Source organism: Emydura macquarii, unplaced genomic scaffold, assembly GCF_026122565.2.
Source record: "Emydura macquarii macquarii isolate MOO-44397 ecotype Brisbane River unplaced genomic scaffold, CSIRO-AGI_Emac_v2 contig_705, whole genome shotgun sequence".
Classification (NCBI taxonomy): Eukaryota; Metazoa; Chordata; order Testudines; family Chelidae; genus Emydura; species Emydura macquarii.
Genome location: NW_027130842.1, coordinates 978,973 through 995,367, shown reverse-complemented (window position 1 = coordinate 995,367; position 16,395 = coordinate 978,973). Strand labels below are relative to the sequence as shown.

Below are 16,395 nucleotides of genomic sequence, written 5' to 3'. Positions count from 1 at the left end.
TTCTGATCTTGTGCAGGTTTGGTACAAAAGCCAGAGCAATTTTTATTCAATAGGACACCTAAATGCAAACACACTACTTTATTTCACCTGCAAAGATAAATACTTCCCATCAAGTATTGTAAGGTAACAAGGAGCTTGATACCAAACAGGTATTTTTGAAAAAGTCACAAGTTTATAGCTTCTCCAAAGTAGAAAGTTCAAGGGGCATGTTTTTCAAGGAAATAAATGCCATGAACATTTTGATGACATATGAAGGTAGCTCAAGCCTGCTGTTGTATTTTGCTGCATGAGGCCTCGATCATGCAGACATGGACGGGCTTAAACTTAAAACATAAGAGTAGTTCCATTGAAGCCAGCACACATATAGGTGTCTACAGGATTGGGGTTTTAGGCCCCAGAGTAACGGATCACGTTTGATCTGGATTTACACCAGTGCAATTGTGGGAAAGATCTAACTCACTAGATGTGACTATTTGCTATGGGAAATGTATATATAAATAAATGTATACTTACACATACACACACACACAAACACACAGGATTTTTAAAAAAAACAAATAAACGTGCAGTATCAGTCCACTATCAGGTGGCCACTATCAGGCCCAACTATTGCCACTATCAGGCCCAACTCTACAAACATTCCATGCACAGAACTTTGCTTTCAGTGGGACTTGTAGGATCAAACTTCCAAGGGAGATGCTCAAAAAACAACCAAGAACAGGTATGCCCTGAACAACCTCACTTCATAGGAAGGAAACATTGAGAACATTTATACTTTTCCTGCTTAAAGAAACTTTCTGTTTGCAAGCATAAAGAGTAGAATTGCCCCTGCTCCTCTGTCTCAATCAGCAGTCATTTCTGTTTTATGGTCCCCTCAGGGGTAGACTGTACCCTCTACTGTGCTAAAAAAAAAAAAGCAGGTTCATTCACCCTCCCAACTTGTGTATTTCTCTCTCTCCATACTTCTCTGGAGTGAAATATGCAATAATCCTAAGTAGTTCATGCATAATTTGTTTATGAATTAGAGCCTCTGACTTCTGTGGCCATTCCTGTGAAAATGCCTCCCAGGATAATCCTAGATTCAATATTCTGAACAAACACCCACAAATAGGAATACATATTCCCTGTTTTAATAAGAAAGGTATTTCTTAAGCTACTGTATGTGACTTACTATAAGCAAATCACATTTTCCCTTGGAAGCTTATTTTTTTCATTCTTTTTTTGCTTTTGGGCTTTTGGGCTTACAGACTAATTATTTTTAAGGACTTGAACACTGTTTGCCACAACCCTGTTTGCCTACCATATGTGACTTCAAGGATTTGACCCAAATGATTATCATTCATAGCAGAAGAAAAAAATTAATTTAAGATTTGCTGCACCAGACCAGATCTTTGGTCCAACAACTCTGGTATCCTGCTTCCAGCAGTAGCCAATGCCCTTTTCATATGAAGAAAACAGAAATAAGATACCCAAAACATCAATGTACCTAGAATGGGAAAACGTTTATTTCCTGATCTTCCAAAGAGTCAGAATATGCATTGAGGCAGGAGATTTGATTACCTGTGGCTTAGCTTGCTATTTTTACCAACGGTAAATAAATGTAGTCCTTTTTCAGATCTAGACACTGTATTTATCTGACTTGATGACTGACACTAACTTGATGACCTTCTACAGTGATGAATTCCACTAGTTGATTACATGCAAAATATATACTTTTACTTGCTCCATATTTACTGGCTATTAATCTTGAGTAGCCTCTCTGGTCATATTATGGGATAGAGTCAAAAAGGAGAATTGTGTTCATTACACAGACTATTTAAGGGCAGGAGGGACCATGATGATCATCTAGTCTGACCTCCTGAACATGATCGGCCATAGAATTCCATCCCATTATTCATGCATCTTAACTATCTTACCTGATTTAGAATAAAACAAACTGCCTCCAACTCTGCTTTCTTTCCAGTTTAAACATTTCTAGCTTTTGCATTGGTTTGTTTGTAAGCCTGAGCATACTTCTAGCAATCTTTGTTGTCCTTCTAAGGAGATGCTGCTAAAGTATTTGCAAAGGTCATATGCAGATGATGATATTCACTGTGGTTAGGGTCAAAACATTGTACCGGGTGAGGGTCACATGGCTCTAATCTCACCACACAAGTGTGCTTTTTCACAGTATGCTTTATCTGTCGGTCTCCGAAGAAAAAGGTTCTAGGAAAAACAACCAGTTATGGCAAGATTGTCACTTTTCCCTTCCATGCAAGAGAATAAGAGGGCATAATGTTCCACCTTGCTCTTCTGCTTGGGTTACTAGCATCACCGGTCTGTAGAGGAGGAGTGAGAGCAGGCTCCATTGGCAGCTGTTCCCTCCCCTGCCCCCACCCTGACATTCATTTAGAATTTTAGATGGTGGAGGAGCAACTGGAGAAGGATAGGGAATGGGTAGAATTAAAGTGCTACTAGTATGGGGCAGTAGCTGATTTTGTTCCAAGGGGGAAATAGAGGCAAACCAGGGAAGGAACTGAGACTCACTCTTTGAAAGCAGTATAAACTAACCCAGAAAAGTCACTTATTCCAGAATAAGAGCGTCCATGCAGGGAGTTATACAGGTATAGTTATACCACTCTATCTCCTCAAGTAGACAAGCCCTCAGAGTCACAATTCTTTCCCCGAGCTGTACATGCTCAATCCAGACTGCATTGTGTGTACTCCAAAGGCCTGTGTCTTACTGTGAAAGAAGTCCCATTGAAATCAATGGGACTGCCTGTGGAATAGTCTACTATATTTTGAGAGTAAGCAGAGCAGCATCTGGCCTCAGGTAGTTTAGCAAAATATGAAGATGTCATTCACTGTGAAGTGCTTAATCGTCTAGCTCAGTGGTTCTCAACCAGGGGTACATGTACTCATGGGGGTACACAGACGTTTTCCAGGGGGTACATCAGCACATCTAGATATTTGCCTAGTTTTAGAACAGGCTACACTGGTGAAGTTAATACAAACTAAAATTTCATACAGACAAAATAAGAATGTAAACAATTTTTTAGTAATAGTGCGCTGGGACACTTTTGTATTTTTATATCTGATTTTGTAACCAAGTAGTTTTTAAGTGAGGTGAAACTTGGGGTACACAAGACAAATTAGACTCCTGAAAGGGGTACAGTCGTCAGGAACGGTTGAGAACCACTCATCTAGCTCTTTGGAAATCCTCAGGGCCAGCAGTCTAGTTGGAGAAAGACCTAAGCAGAGTTTACCCTCAGAGCAAACATTAGTGACTAGCTGCACCCTCTGATTTGTGAAGTTTCAGGGTCCTTTCTTGTTTTTGATTTGCTCGCTTATTTCTCTCCTTGACTTTGGAAGTTTGCAGCATGTTCTCAGCTCCTTTTGCCAGAGACATTCTGCCCACATTGCTTACAGGATAATCCTTCTCTTCAGTTTGGACCTCTTGTTGCTAACAAACCCATTCCTTTCAGTCTTGCATACCTCTACCCCTTTCATTTCTAAGCTGTAAATTGGCCTAATCTCTCCTCATAGGGTGACCAGATGTCCCGATATTCGGGGCTTTGTCTTATATATGTGCTTATTGCCCCCCACACTTTTTTCACACTTGCTATCTGGCCACCTTATGCCTCACAATTTATACTGCTGAAATCCTGAATTATTTCAAGTACTCGGCTTTTTAAATCTGTCCACGAAGGGCTTGATTCTGCACAGCACAGGTGCAGGAAAGGAAAACACGAGCAGGAAACTGAATGCACAAGGAGCCCAATTTCTCACTGAAAGCACTGCTGGGCAGCCACTTTGCTTATGAGCAGGAGTGAGATCAGAGAGGGAACTTAGTCAAGTACTTCATTTGCATATTGAGGATCAGACTTAAAGCCAGGTAATCCTTCAAATATGCTCATTTTTCCCCACACCTGCCCCTAGTGTGTGCTTTGCACTGCACACTTGAGTGTAAGTGAAAGAACACACAGGGACTGAGGTATATTTTCACGTAGGGCCTGACCCAAAGCCCATTGAAAACAATGAGAAACTTTCCTTTTCACTTCAGTAGGCACAGGGCCTAGCCCACAGCACATAAACTCATACTTAGGATTCATTAACACTCAAGCTGAAGGTGCAATTCCCACCAAAAGTAAACGTACATGTGCCGGCTTTGATCGTGCTAGTGCGCTAAAAACAGCAGCATTGCCATGGCAGCACAGATGATGGGATAAACTAGCCACCCAAACAAGTACCTAGGGACCTGGGTGGCATTACACTCAGGACAACTAGCCCTTCTCCCCACTTGCACCACCACAGCTACGCTGCAATTTTTAGCACACTAAATCAACACTAGCAGATGTGCATCTCCCCTTTTCCACCTTCAGCTTGAGTGTCGATGCATCCCCTATTCTTAACCTTGCTTCTCCCTGGCATAGCCTTGGCTCACACTCAGATTGAAAAGCAACAGCTTCATACTCCCTGCTGCATGCACACCACCCAAGAATGGTCCAGACTGAGGCCAAAACATATTAAAGGTATGCTGTCTGGTTACTAGTATAATGCACACTGGAAACAATACTGTACGTGGTGGCGGAGGGAGCATTATTTTTCTGACCTAGGGTTGAGGTTTGGTCTTATTGTTATTGCGCTGAATGTATTTGCTGATGCGAGTGCAGGTGGAGAAGTCAGTTACTCTGCAGTGGCTTTAGAGATGGGCAGGTTAGATTCTCAGAGCTTTGCACGGAGACTAGATTCACAGCTCTCAGTATTAACTATTATTATGAACAGAAGCTGACCTCCTAGTTACTGGTATCCCAAGAGGAAAATACAGCCCCTTTGTCCTTTTGCCAAGAAGCAGCAGCTGCAGCAGACACAAAGACTGGTAACTATTCCAGAGAGGTATCAAAAGGCAAGGATCATTCATTATTTACTATTCAGATTAGGGAAAAGGATGGACAGAACATACCAGTGTCTGATATTTTGCTACTTCCCCTGGAGACTAAATCCGACCACTCATAGCCAGCAAAGTGCAGGTTAGCCACATTTTTCTCCCAAGAATTTCTCTCTTTCCCACCTTTGTCACTGCTGTGCTGTAGTGAATTCTGTCCCTGCCAAACAGGAATCCTTTAATCATACTTGGTGTGACATATGACCCAACAGGGAGCACTGGCAATGTTCTATTTTAAAATTTTAGTTTTCAGTGACTTTACTATAAGTGTACAGGAAACAAGCATTTAGTGTTCTACAGAAAAAAAAGCATTAAGTGTTCAGTTCTGGTCCAGAGTCATGGCTGTGACCAAAGACCTGAAGATGCCCGTGCCCCACCTCTGTGCTCTGATATTGTCCGCCCCTCCTGCATATGTTACAACCATCTGCAGGCTCATCTAAGTTATGCTCTGCTGACAATGAACTAAAGGATCTATTATGACAACAAGGGATTGCCAGGGCACAGGAAAGGCCTAGTATTCTTACTTGGGACAGGTGGGCATTGGTGCTGCTAAGCCAGCTCTTGTCACAGGACAATCCTCCTACACCAGTTTTTGGATCACTTTGCACTGATTTGAAGCTTAAAGCAGCCACAGCACAAGCAAAGATCAGTGCTTCAACCTTAATATCCACCTGTGCAATCCAATTAAAATCAGTGTGTAGAAATGAAGACTGAATGTGGCCCTATGTGTACATGGATATCATTAGAGTGATACAATGGCAAGAGACTCATAAGAGAAGAATAGAAATATCTGAATCATATCTACCTTAACCTCAAGAGGAAAGAAAGCTTTATATATTTAGCATACTGCTGGAATAGCAAACTTGCTGTATTTTAGGCAAATATTCATAATTCAACATAAACATGCAGTGCTGCTCACAAACCAATGGGTACTCTGTTTTGCTGTATCCACTTACCTTACCATGTATTCTGAGAGCTGTTTAAAAGAATTCCCTCTTTCACATTCAGCTGCGCAGTGATAGCACTGTCAAACCTCACCTCACCCCTTTCATCCATGTGGTGTTATGCACACGCTTGAAACAGGAAAACATTGCTCTAGTTTTGGGTTGCCCCTGAATACCCTATAGTACAGCCATTGACAGGCATTTTACTCACTGAATGTGAGTCACATGATTAAGGTACCACACACAAAGCTTGGAGTTCAGGCCAATATTTCAAGAGTTGGACCGATGGGAGTTGCTGGTGTTCAGCACCTCAAAACAAAAGCCAGTCACTCATTCAGGTGCCTAATTGTGGATTTAGGTGCCTAATTTTAGGTACCCAGATTTCCTTTCAAGAATAGTGCCTTATTTTTTTTCCTTCCTTTCAGTGACCTGGATAGTGCTGAGTGAAATTTTCCCTGGTGGGATCAGAGGACGGGCCATTGCTTTAACCTCTAGCATGAACTGGGGTATAAATCTCCTCATCTCCTTGACATTTCTGACTGTAACTGGTAAGAATTCTTTGTTTCTTCTTGAGTCTATATTCCCATTACTCGGCATTGTGTTGCTTTCTCAGGGTGTCCAGCACTGTAAGTCACCCTGATAGCTCTGTGCCTCAGCATAAAAGGGAACTGTCGGTAGTAAACCTAAACATTTTTCCCCAGAACTTTCTTTCACAGGAAGTTTAGAAATGTTTTGGTTTTAGACCATTTCAAAAAAAAAAGTTTCCAAATGTCCGAATTTCCTGCAGAACAGAAATTCTGAGTTTCAAACCAGTTCTACTCTAGACTTCAGCAGAAGCAGAATCAAGCCCTCTGGAATTGGAATTCTCTGCAGGTCTGGTAGAGTTTAGTAAGGTTAGATGGAGTGTTGAAATTAGGTTATCAAGAAGAGGTACTGATCTAGACTTAAAACAGGTTAAGAAAATAAGTCTGCTTTTCCCTGGTTAAAACTCAAGAGAAATTTCAGGCCTAATTCTGTTCAGTTAAATGAGTGTAAAGCCACAAAAATTCTATTAGCAAAAATGGAGTTAATCTGGATTTACACAGGCAAGCAAAATTTGGCTTAGTCTTCTGTCAAAAGAGAGAAGTTGAAATTCTGCACCTAAATGCATGCCTTCGTATTCCAATGAAGCCAGCAGGACCTGTACTTGCATATCTGAGGGTATGTCCACACTGACAGCAGCAAATTCACTGCCATCCGATTGATTTATTCGGATTGATTGAGCGGAAGTGAAATCAATCCAGCAGTCAATTTAATAAAACCACCTCCCCAAAAAGTGTAGCGCTGCGTCGACGGGTACGCATTTTCCATCAGCGCAGCACAGTGGAGATGGCGCGCTAAATAGAAGTTACAAAGTTAATGGGAGTTACGCAAGCTTGTGTAACTCCCGTCGACGAATTTTGCCGGCAGGTTAGACCAGGCCTGAGCATGCAATACAGCCCACCGTGTCAGCCTTAACTTTCAGCTCATGACCCAAATTGACAAATATTAGGAGGTTGTGATTCTGCTCTCTTGTATTCTCCATTGTTCCACATGTGTTTTCAAAAACTGGTTGTTCACTGGAACAAACAGGAGTTAACGCCTTGATCTGTTGCTGGCACAGAGTGGACTGTCAGCAATGGAAGTACTGGAAACTGCCAGCATTAAAGGATTAGTGAGAGGCAACTACAACTGTGTGAAATACACTACTTTTGCTTCAGAAAATGTTCACTTTAAAAATACATGTTGTAGGAATTTCAGAGCCTTTCAGACCTGCATCAACGGTTACCAAGTTTTAATTGGGGGATAGCAGCTAAAAGCCAAGACAGTAGAACATAACTGAATTCTATTTGTGGTTGCTTAGTTTGCTTACACAAGACACAATTAAAAATGTGGCATAACGGTTACTTCGAGATCAGAGGGCTTAATGCTGCCAACTGATTTCAACGGGACTGCCTAAAAATACCCAACTACTTCCCCCCGTCTCCCAAATGCTCTTGTATACTAACAAAACATTGTTTTTTCTTTTATAGACCTAATTGGTCTGCCATGGGTGTGTTTCATTTACACAATAATGAGTCTAGCATCACTGGCGTTCATCATTGTGTTTATACCAGAGACAAAGGGATGCTCTTTAGAGCAAATATCCATGGAACTAGCTAAACAGTAAGTATCAAGTGCATTTGCATACCCACACTACCGATTAACCCGTGGCCTTTTAATGCCACATTAACAGACAAAATTACTTTGGGTTTGCTTGCAAGATCCATCTGCTTCAGGGCTTGATCCTTCATTCACTGAAGTCAATGGGAAAACTTCCATTTATTTCAATGACGAAGGATCAGGTCCCAAAAGAGGATTCACAGTCTCCCACTATCAACTTCATTGTGACGAATAAGTAAAGAATAAGAGTATTTAGAGGTCAGGTTTACTGGTACACTCCAGCTGCTTTGTATCAGAACAAAAAAAAAAAGGCAGAATGCACTAGTGAATCTCTCCTTCAATGATGGGAAGGAAGGATCTCAAAAGGTTCAGATGAGTTTTGATAAGCACACGAAAATCCTGATCTGAAAGAACCTTCAGAATGGCTGAGGTCTGCAGATTTGTTGTGGAAATCTCACCCAAAAAGACCTCTCTGGAAGTTTTGTGTATGTCCCTACTCAGTTGTATAGGGCAAACTCCAGCGTAGCAATAGTGGAAGTTAGGTGGCTACATGGGAATGAGGATGCTACTTGCACATTTTCTTTCTGCCTGGCCCATTCTGACCATCCCTTATGCGATGGAGTTCCATCTGCTCCCTTCCGTAACACGGAAGCAGAGGAGGTCCTATGTGATTACATATTTAACAATGAAACCACAAATCTTGCTGGGACACAAAGTTACAGCTGTATAGTATTTATACGCGGTTTCCACATTCTTCAGGTAAGAGCTGCAAAGATCATAAATTAACTGATGCCTTTTAACAGTGCACTGTCTAATTTTTGTGTGTGTCCCCTGAAAATTTTGGGTGGGATAAACAGGACTGAGGTGTAAAACTCAGTATTTTCCTGAAGTGTTCAAGACATGCTGCAACCCTACATAGGGCACAGAACTGCAAAGGAGCTCCTGAGTCAGAGATATCATAGGCAATCCCATCATATAATCCTGTTCACAAATTTACCAAGCTTCATTTTAAAGACTAGTTAGGTTGTTTGTCCCATTACTCCAGTTGGAAGGCTGCTTCAGGACCTCACTCCTCTGATGGTTAGAAGCCTTCAGTTACATGAGCTGTCTGCTTTCACATAATGGATAAAGGGGTAGGGGGAAAAAAAATCACAGAAAAAGTTAGTCGGCCACCGTAATTCTTATGGGGTCATCTTACAGATGTTATAGGGTGAAATCCTGGCCCCACTGAAGTCAGTGGGAATTTTGCTATTGACTTTATTGGTGAAATCCTGGCCTCATAGGATCCTTTTGGCTAATCAACAAAGCGTTATCTGAATCCGAGTAGACTATTCCTATCCCATCTCTGCTGCTACTCTGTGCCCAGTCACTAGGTACTACTAATTTGAAGGACAGGGTATAACAAGTTCCACTCGCTGGACTTGAATTGTGGGATGATTGTCCAGAAATTGCGGCTGAGTTGCAAACAAGCCATGGACAATTGTGGCAAAGTAGCGCTGAACCTTATTATTTGCGGTAATAAAGTCCATTCTTACTTTTCCATGATTTTTCACTGTCGGCTGCCCAGGGCTGAGAGTGGGGGCCTAGGACTGATAGAAGGGGCCCCCACTCTCAGCCCTGAGGTAGCCAGTGTTCCCAATATCAGCCCCGTGCATGGCCGGGCTCCCTCTATCAAAACTGTGGTGGAAGCCTAATATTGAGGAATCCGCAATTTCCGCAACATTGCAAATTAAATGGGTTTTGCTTATAAGAAATAGGGCATTTTTGATAGGGAGGGTAATTAGCTATTGGAGAAGCTTATCAAGGGATGTGGGGGACTCTCTATGACTTGGAGTCTTGATTTAAAGACTAGATGTCTTTCTAAAGAGACTCTGTAGTTCAACCAGAAGTTTTTGGGCTTGGAGTGTTCACTTACATAGCAGGAAAGAATAATTCCCTCCACTGCAGGAATTCTTAGGTGAAATTCTGTTGTTCAGACTAGATGATCATAGTGGCCCCTTCTGACCATAAAAATCAATGAACTCCTTGAGAATACAATAGTGTGGTTGCTGACTACCAGTCTGAGAAATACAGACAAGTCTAACGGCTCAATCTCCTTTGCTCTAACCTTTTTCCTCTGTCATTAAACAAACAGCAGAAAGAAAGAATCATTACAAAGATCAAAGCTAACAACATGCAAGTGTTGGTTTCACATGGCATTTTCATATGGCATCCAAAGTATTTTCCTTTGTCCATCTAATTCCAATTTAAAAAGAAAAAACTTAAGCAATATCTGCCACCTAATGGAGAAGTGGGGTAACACGCTACCACGGTTCATGGGACCATCTCCAAAGACATCTATGGTGCTGTATAAATAGTAAAGTAACTAAAATACTTATGCACAGACAAAAATTAAGCTGTAGGAATCCTGTGTCAAAACTAGAGCTGGCTGAGTGATATCCCAACAGTATAGTCCATGCATTTTGGCAGTCTTTGTTCCTTACATTCCTCAGCAAATATGTTTTATGGTATAAGCTGGTCAAACAGTGCTTATTGAATAAATCTATTCAACAAATCCTTGCAGCAGTTGTTGAATGCATTCATAGCAAATGATGGTGCATTATGCGACCAGGTGTAATCAAAATGTATTTCTGTGTCACTGAACAGGCCAAAGAAGTAGAAATATTTACAAGAGGAAACCAAACTTTGCCCATTGAATGTTAAATGTGAATGATTGACTGCTAAATGTTTCTTCTCTTTCAGGAAGTATGCAAAGAGCTCCATTTGTTGGATGGGCCAACGCAGAGACAAACTAGTGCCAATTGAACTTCCCAAAAGAAATCATCATGAGCAGTTCTACTAGACTTGAGAAGGATATTTGTCCAAGGGCAAATAAGACAGCTTCTCAAGAGAACTAATGCTCAAAAACATTCTGCAATACCGACGCTACTACACAACACTTAGTACCTTATTATACACAAGATATTCTGAACTCCATTCTTTAGTAGCTTTATATTGCCACCAAAAGAAAAACATTTAAGATTTTTGTAGTTTCAAGTTTATTAGAATGGCTTAAAATAGGATAAGTCAACATTCCTCACTTCCTCTGAATTAACCCACCTCTAAAATATGAGAGGCTAATAATGGGTGTTGAAATAAAACTGTTATAATATTTAACATAGGGATAGCCACACTCCAAACTTCTTCAACATGTAGGGACCCGCAGGGAGATTGATGAGATTGATTTCTCCTCTATCCTAGCAACTGGAGACAAACTATCAGAGCTGATTTCAAGATCAGTTTGTGTCCTTGCATAGGTCACATTAGACAGGAAGCCTTGAATATATAAAAGGAGGAATCTGTGCAGTTAGCAGTTTCATGCTGGAGGTCTACATAACTCTCTCAGCAGTCTTGGTCCAGCATGCATGAGGTCTTGTGTGAAACTTGGATTGGATTCCATTGTTTACTTCAGTTATTCCAGAGTCCTGGTCAGGAACATGAAAGTGATCTTTCCCAAACAATCACCACTCACCCTACATTAGGCACTAGTTGCTCATGGTCAGTTGCTTTGCTGAGCAATAAGCTTCATTAAACTTTAAAAATGGCAGCAACAACAATTAAAGCTAAATAGCTTCCCAAGTCTAGAAGTTCAACTATCTGGGTGGTACCTGCTAAAGGAGGACTTGGAAAAAGCAAATCAGCAAGACACCAATTGCCATTTTCCAGTGCCCTCTTACATGCTGAGACATAAAGGACTTCTATCTGTACTCAATGAACGACCATAATTAACTGGTTGTACTGCTTCGATGCGTCAAGCTGTAGTTATCACCAAATGCAACCTCCAGTACTCAACAAAAGTCTATGGAGTGGCCACAGTGGTTACCCAGCACAACTCAGGTGTAGAAACTTCTACTCTCTTTGCCTAGAGGGTTGTTAATGTTTGGGCAGAATGAGCTCTTAGAAGGCAAATAAGTGACCCAAACAGATGGGTAATCTTTTTTTAGGGAAATCCTGGTGGCCCACCACAACCACACAGTGCAGTCTCCTCTCCTCATTACCAGGATTTAGTCAAGGAATCAGAAATGATACCTTCAGCTTCAGTTGATATTTGCATGCAACTTTGGGCAAGGAACGTGGCACTGCTTAACTACTCTCTCATCTCATTGAAGAAAAGAACAAACAGATTTTTTGCACAAGAGGAACAGTAACTTTCCTACCCATATGGCCACAGTTATCGGCGTACTCAGGATATAGATTCTAAAGGAATTAAGCTTTCAGATATTTCCATCAAGGATTCAAGAAGTGCATCTATTAAAACACTGAATACTAAGTTCAAATCCCCTAGAAAAGCTAGAGAATAGTCAAAGATACAATTTACTAGCAGCTATTAGGAATTTAGTTACCTCAGGATGTGAACCTACTGATCATAGCTTCACCTTCGCCTTCATGCTATGGAGGCCTACAGGCTGGTCTCTTGGAAAATTGACATCAAAACCCTATCCAATCTTTCTTGTACAGAAAATATCAGTTGTAGTCCATTCTCCTACCAATGCAGGAGTTTTAACATCATGATATTTTGCAGAACTTTCCTTGTTTAAAGGACAGAGGCCCTGGAGCTTCCACCAAATCCCTTAGAGGATTGCTCTAGAGACTGGTAAGATCTCATGGTTAGCTGTTTTTTCCTGACACTGGACTTGTCAATACTCACCTTACAATGTGTCAGTTGTGGGCTGAATTCTGGGTTCTCAGACCATGATCAATCAGGCAGCTCAAGAATTTTGCCTGAGTCATCTGCGCTTTTCCTTTTTGACCAGAGCTGTAGTCCCTGCCTGCAGCACAGCTGTATTGCTGTGTGTTCTGAATGGGGCAGAGCCCCAGAGCAGGCACAGCACAGCGACCCCATCCCTTTCACTGAGCTCAGCAGCAGCTTCCTCAAATTCCCCCTTTCCCTCCAAAAACACTACACTGCAGGAAGGGAGGAGTTAATAGAGGTAGGGCCCTCACCTGGAGCCAGGAGGCAGCTGCTGGAGCCTAGAGGGGAGGAATTGTGGGAGCTGCTGGAGTTTTGCAGTGGGAGTTGGGAGGGCCAGAGAAGGATGGGGAACAGTGGGGGGCACTAGGAGGAGCAGAGAAGAGTTGAAATACAGGAGAGCCAGCTGTGTGTGTGCACGTACATTTTGTATACATTTGTTTGAAATTTCAACCTGCAATTGTTATATACACCTTGAAGATGGCAAGGGGGGTATGCAAAAGCCAGCAAGCAGACCAAAAAACACAATTTATTCACTTTTTAAAAGTCTCAGGATATTTTGAGTTCAGACATGTTTTTTAAACAGTTAGGATTGGCCATACTGTAACTCAGCCTGAAGTTCTCTTCCCTTAAGGCAGGTTAATAATTTAAAAATGCTAGTGTCCTTCCCTATATTAAGCACACCACCTTGAACTATTGAATCTGAAAGAATATTAAAGTTTATAGTCTACTGTTTATGCCATGTGTTTACTTTGTGTTTCTCATCGCTCGGATAAAGAATCTAGGCTGTTATGTTTTCATTTGTGTTTTAAACACACACCAGGCAGAAAAACAAAAGAGATTCACTTTAATTTCCTCATGCATTAGCAAAATACTGTGTTAGGGCACCAAACACTGTAGTGTTAAAAACAATACAGAGAAATTAAACAAAGTCACAGAATATTCCTGTTGCTATTTGTACAAATGTACTTTTAGAAAACAAGGTTTGGGTCAAATTTAATGTAATGGTGTCCTATCCATGCTTTCACATGCAATTGGTTCTCTCATTTTTATCTTTTTGGTACCGTAGGAGAGTAGCTCACCAATCAGCAGACACGCTCATGGCTCAGGATGGAAGAGCAGACTCTTAGCACCTGGAACTCACTGCCAACAGCCACTCCAGCCTTACTGTGGCCTACTTCTTCTCATGAGTCAGCCCTCTAGCCAGGTCAGTTATAGCCCTTCCCCTTCCAGAGGTAGCAGAAAGTCCTACCAAAAATACTTCAATGAGCCTGTGTCATATCTTCAGCCCCAACATTGGGCTCCGTAGTCCTTACAATCCTTGTCTCAGAGCATCATAATCTCTCTACATTCCCAGGTTCCACAGCCTCTCAGGGTTCACCCTTTTTACAAGGAAGGGGCTTCCAGGAGTTCCCCTCGGACTCCCAACTAAAACCATCAACTTAAACCACTTCTATCCCCCTCAGGCTTCACTTGTCATCCTGCTTAAATTTCCCCTATGCTCCATTCCTTAGCTAATACAGATTCCCAGGGCTACCTCTCTTAGACTCTAGCTCCTATTTCAAGGCCCACCACAAAGGCTACCTCCCTCCTACAGCTTTCTCCCAATTATCCTTCTACCTAACTTCTATCAGCCCCAACTCAAGGACAGGGAACTCCTACTTTTCTAGGTGTATTCCCCCCATTAAGCTTTCTTTCTCTCTTCTCTTTGTAAGCCTTTCTTTCTCAGCTCTCCAATAATTGCAATCAAGCCACCCACTCAGGATCAGCAGGTAAATAGTTGCTGCATCACAGGTGAAACTGAGCCGACCCTCCCTTAAAGGGCCAGCCAGCGACAGGCACTGATTCTGCACTGAGCTCCACCCAGACAGACCTCTATGCCCTCTTCATGATTACAGCTGTAGAGAGTTATCATTATCATGTACTCCATTCAGGCAGCTTTGGGCAAGTCATCTTTTTTTCACAAGTCATCCTTTTCAGTCCTTCAGTCATTCTTCTTGCTTGATGATTTGCTGCCGATTTGTCAATATCTTTCCATTACCAAGGAGTGTCCAGGAATAAATGCAGCGTTCTTGGTATGGTCTTAGCAATAGCATTTGGCAGATCATCAGTTTCCTGATTTGTGGCGCTATACCTTCACAATGCCTCTCTGCATGTAGTCCAAAGTTGCATTGGTTTATTATTACCACCATACTACATTCTTTCGGTAATTTATTTTCCATTATCAATCACTTGGTCCTTTGCAGCATTACCATTTTCTAAATAAATATTGTCTGCCACTGAATACTAGTGTTACAGCCTGGAAGTGTTCCCACAAAAAAAAGACTCAGGAAATCCCACGGCAGTTGCCTCCCAACCCATTTTCACAAAGGACTGGATATGTTTGTGCTCCAGCTCTCACCTCACATTCCCCATTGGCCAGCACCTGGCGCAAAACATACATCTCTGAGGAGATGCAGGCACAAAGCCACCATTCACTTAGCTGCAGCTATCTAACTGGACCTCCAAACTGAGATAATGTAGACTGTTTCAGAGAGGTAGCCGTGTTAGTCTGTATACAGCAAAAACAACGAGAGTTCTGTGGCACTTTAAAGACTAACAAATTTAATTTTTGTAGGCATAAGCTTTTGTGAGACTCAGCTCATTCTACCTCTGCATCTGACGAAGTGAGCTGAGTCTCACGAAAGCTTACGCCTACAAAAATTAAATTTGTTAGTCTTTAAAGCGGCACAGAACTCTCGTTGTTTTTAATGTAGACTGAGACTTTCCTTTTTACTGTCCAAAGCTCTACGCAGCCCCATCCCCAGGAAGCTCCAGGGAGATTTACACAAGGTCACAGTGAATCTTATGGATGGCACAAACCTGTCACTTCCATCCCCATAGTCTACCTCAGTAGGGTCCCTTTGGGCTGGGGAAGATAAGGACCACTAAGGCCTTTTGTATTGTTTCTGTCTTAACACCATCTCCCAGCTTACAATCCTCTGGAAATGTAACTATGACATGCTTTGTCCCTTGTTCCAGATCTTTAATAAAGACATTAAATAAAACTAAATCTAACACAGATCATTGCAGAAGCCCATTGTATGCCTTTCCCCATCTTGATGGATTGCTGTTTCATTAGCCTTCATTCACATTCCATCAGGCAGCTTTCACTCCAAGTAATTACTAACATCCAAACCAATATTTTTTTCTCAAATGATTTTTAATGGAAATCCAGAAATATTTCACTTACTGCAGCCAATTGTTTTATGATAAAAAAAAAAAGTAAGAAAGGCCACCTCTTGCAGTTGGGTACCCCAAACTCTCCTTCAGCAGTTAAGGACTGAAGGAGGACAACCCAGATTGTATACCATAATTTTGTTCTTTAGAAACCCATCATATTTATTGCTCGTTGTCCCATTATCTATATCAACATGAATCCACAATTGCGGTATCCTTCACACACACTCAACCTGCAAGTGAGTTATGCAGCGCCTACAAACTAGCACCACTAAAAACTTTATACACACACCATCATGCATTTCTTAATGGCACATTTTCCATAAACTGTTTTAGAAATTAGAGAGTTCAAAAATTGTCCCTATAAGTTATTTTTCAGAGATGAATAATTGGTTCAG

The 16,395-nt window shown here is 41.6% G+C and overlaps 1 protein-coding gene across 1 annotated transcript in view; it reads left to right on the top strand.

Annotated features, from left to right (window-relative positions):
- The window catches only part of SLC2A12 (solute carrier family 2 member 12), a 32,710-nt gene extending 19,207 nt beyond the window's left edge, over positions 1-13,503 (top strand). The window contains exons 3-5 of the mRNA XM_067542513.1: positions 6,294-6,416; positions 7,920-8,052; positions 10,792-13,503. Of these exons, the coding sequence (XP_067398614.1) occupies positions 6,294-6,416; positions 7,920-8,052; positions 10,792-10,891 (356 nt within the window). The 3' untranslated portion in view covers positions 10,892-13,503. The remainder of the gene's footprint in view (positions 1-6,293; positions 6,417-7,919; positions 8,053-10,791) is intronic.
- Positions 13,504-16,395: the final 2,892 nt, after the last annotated feature.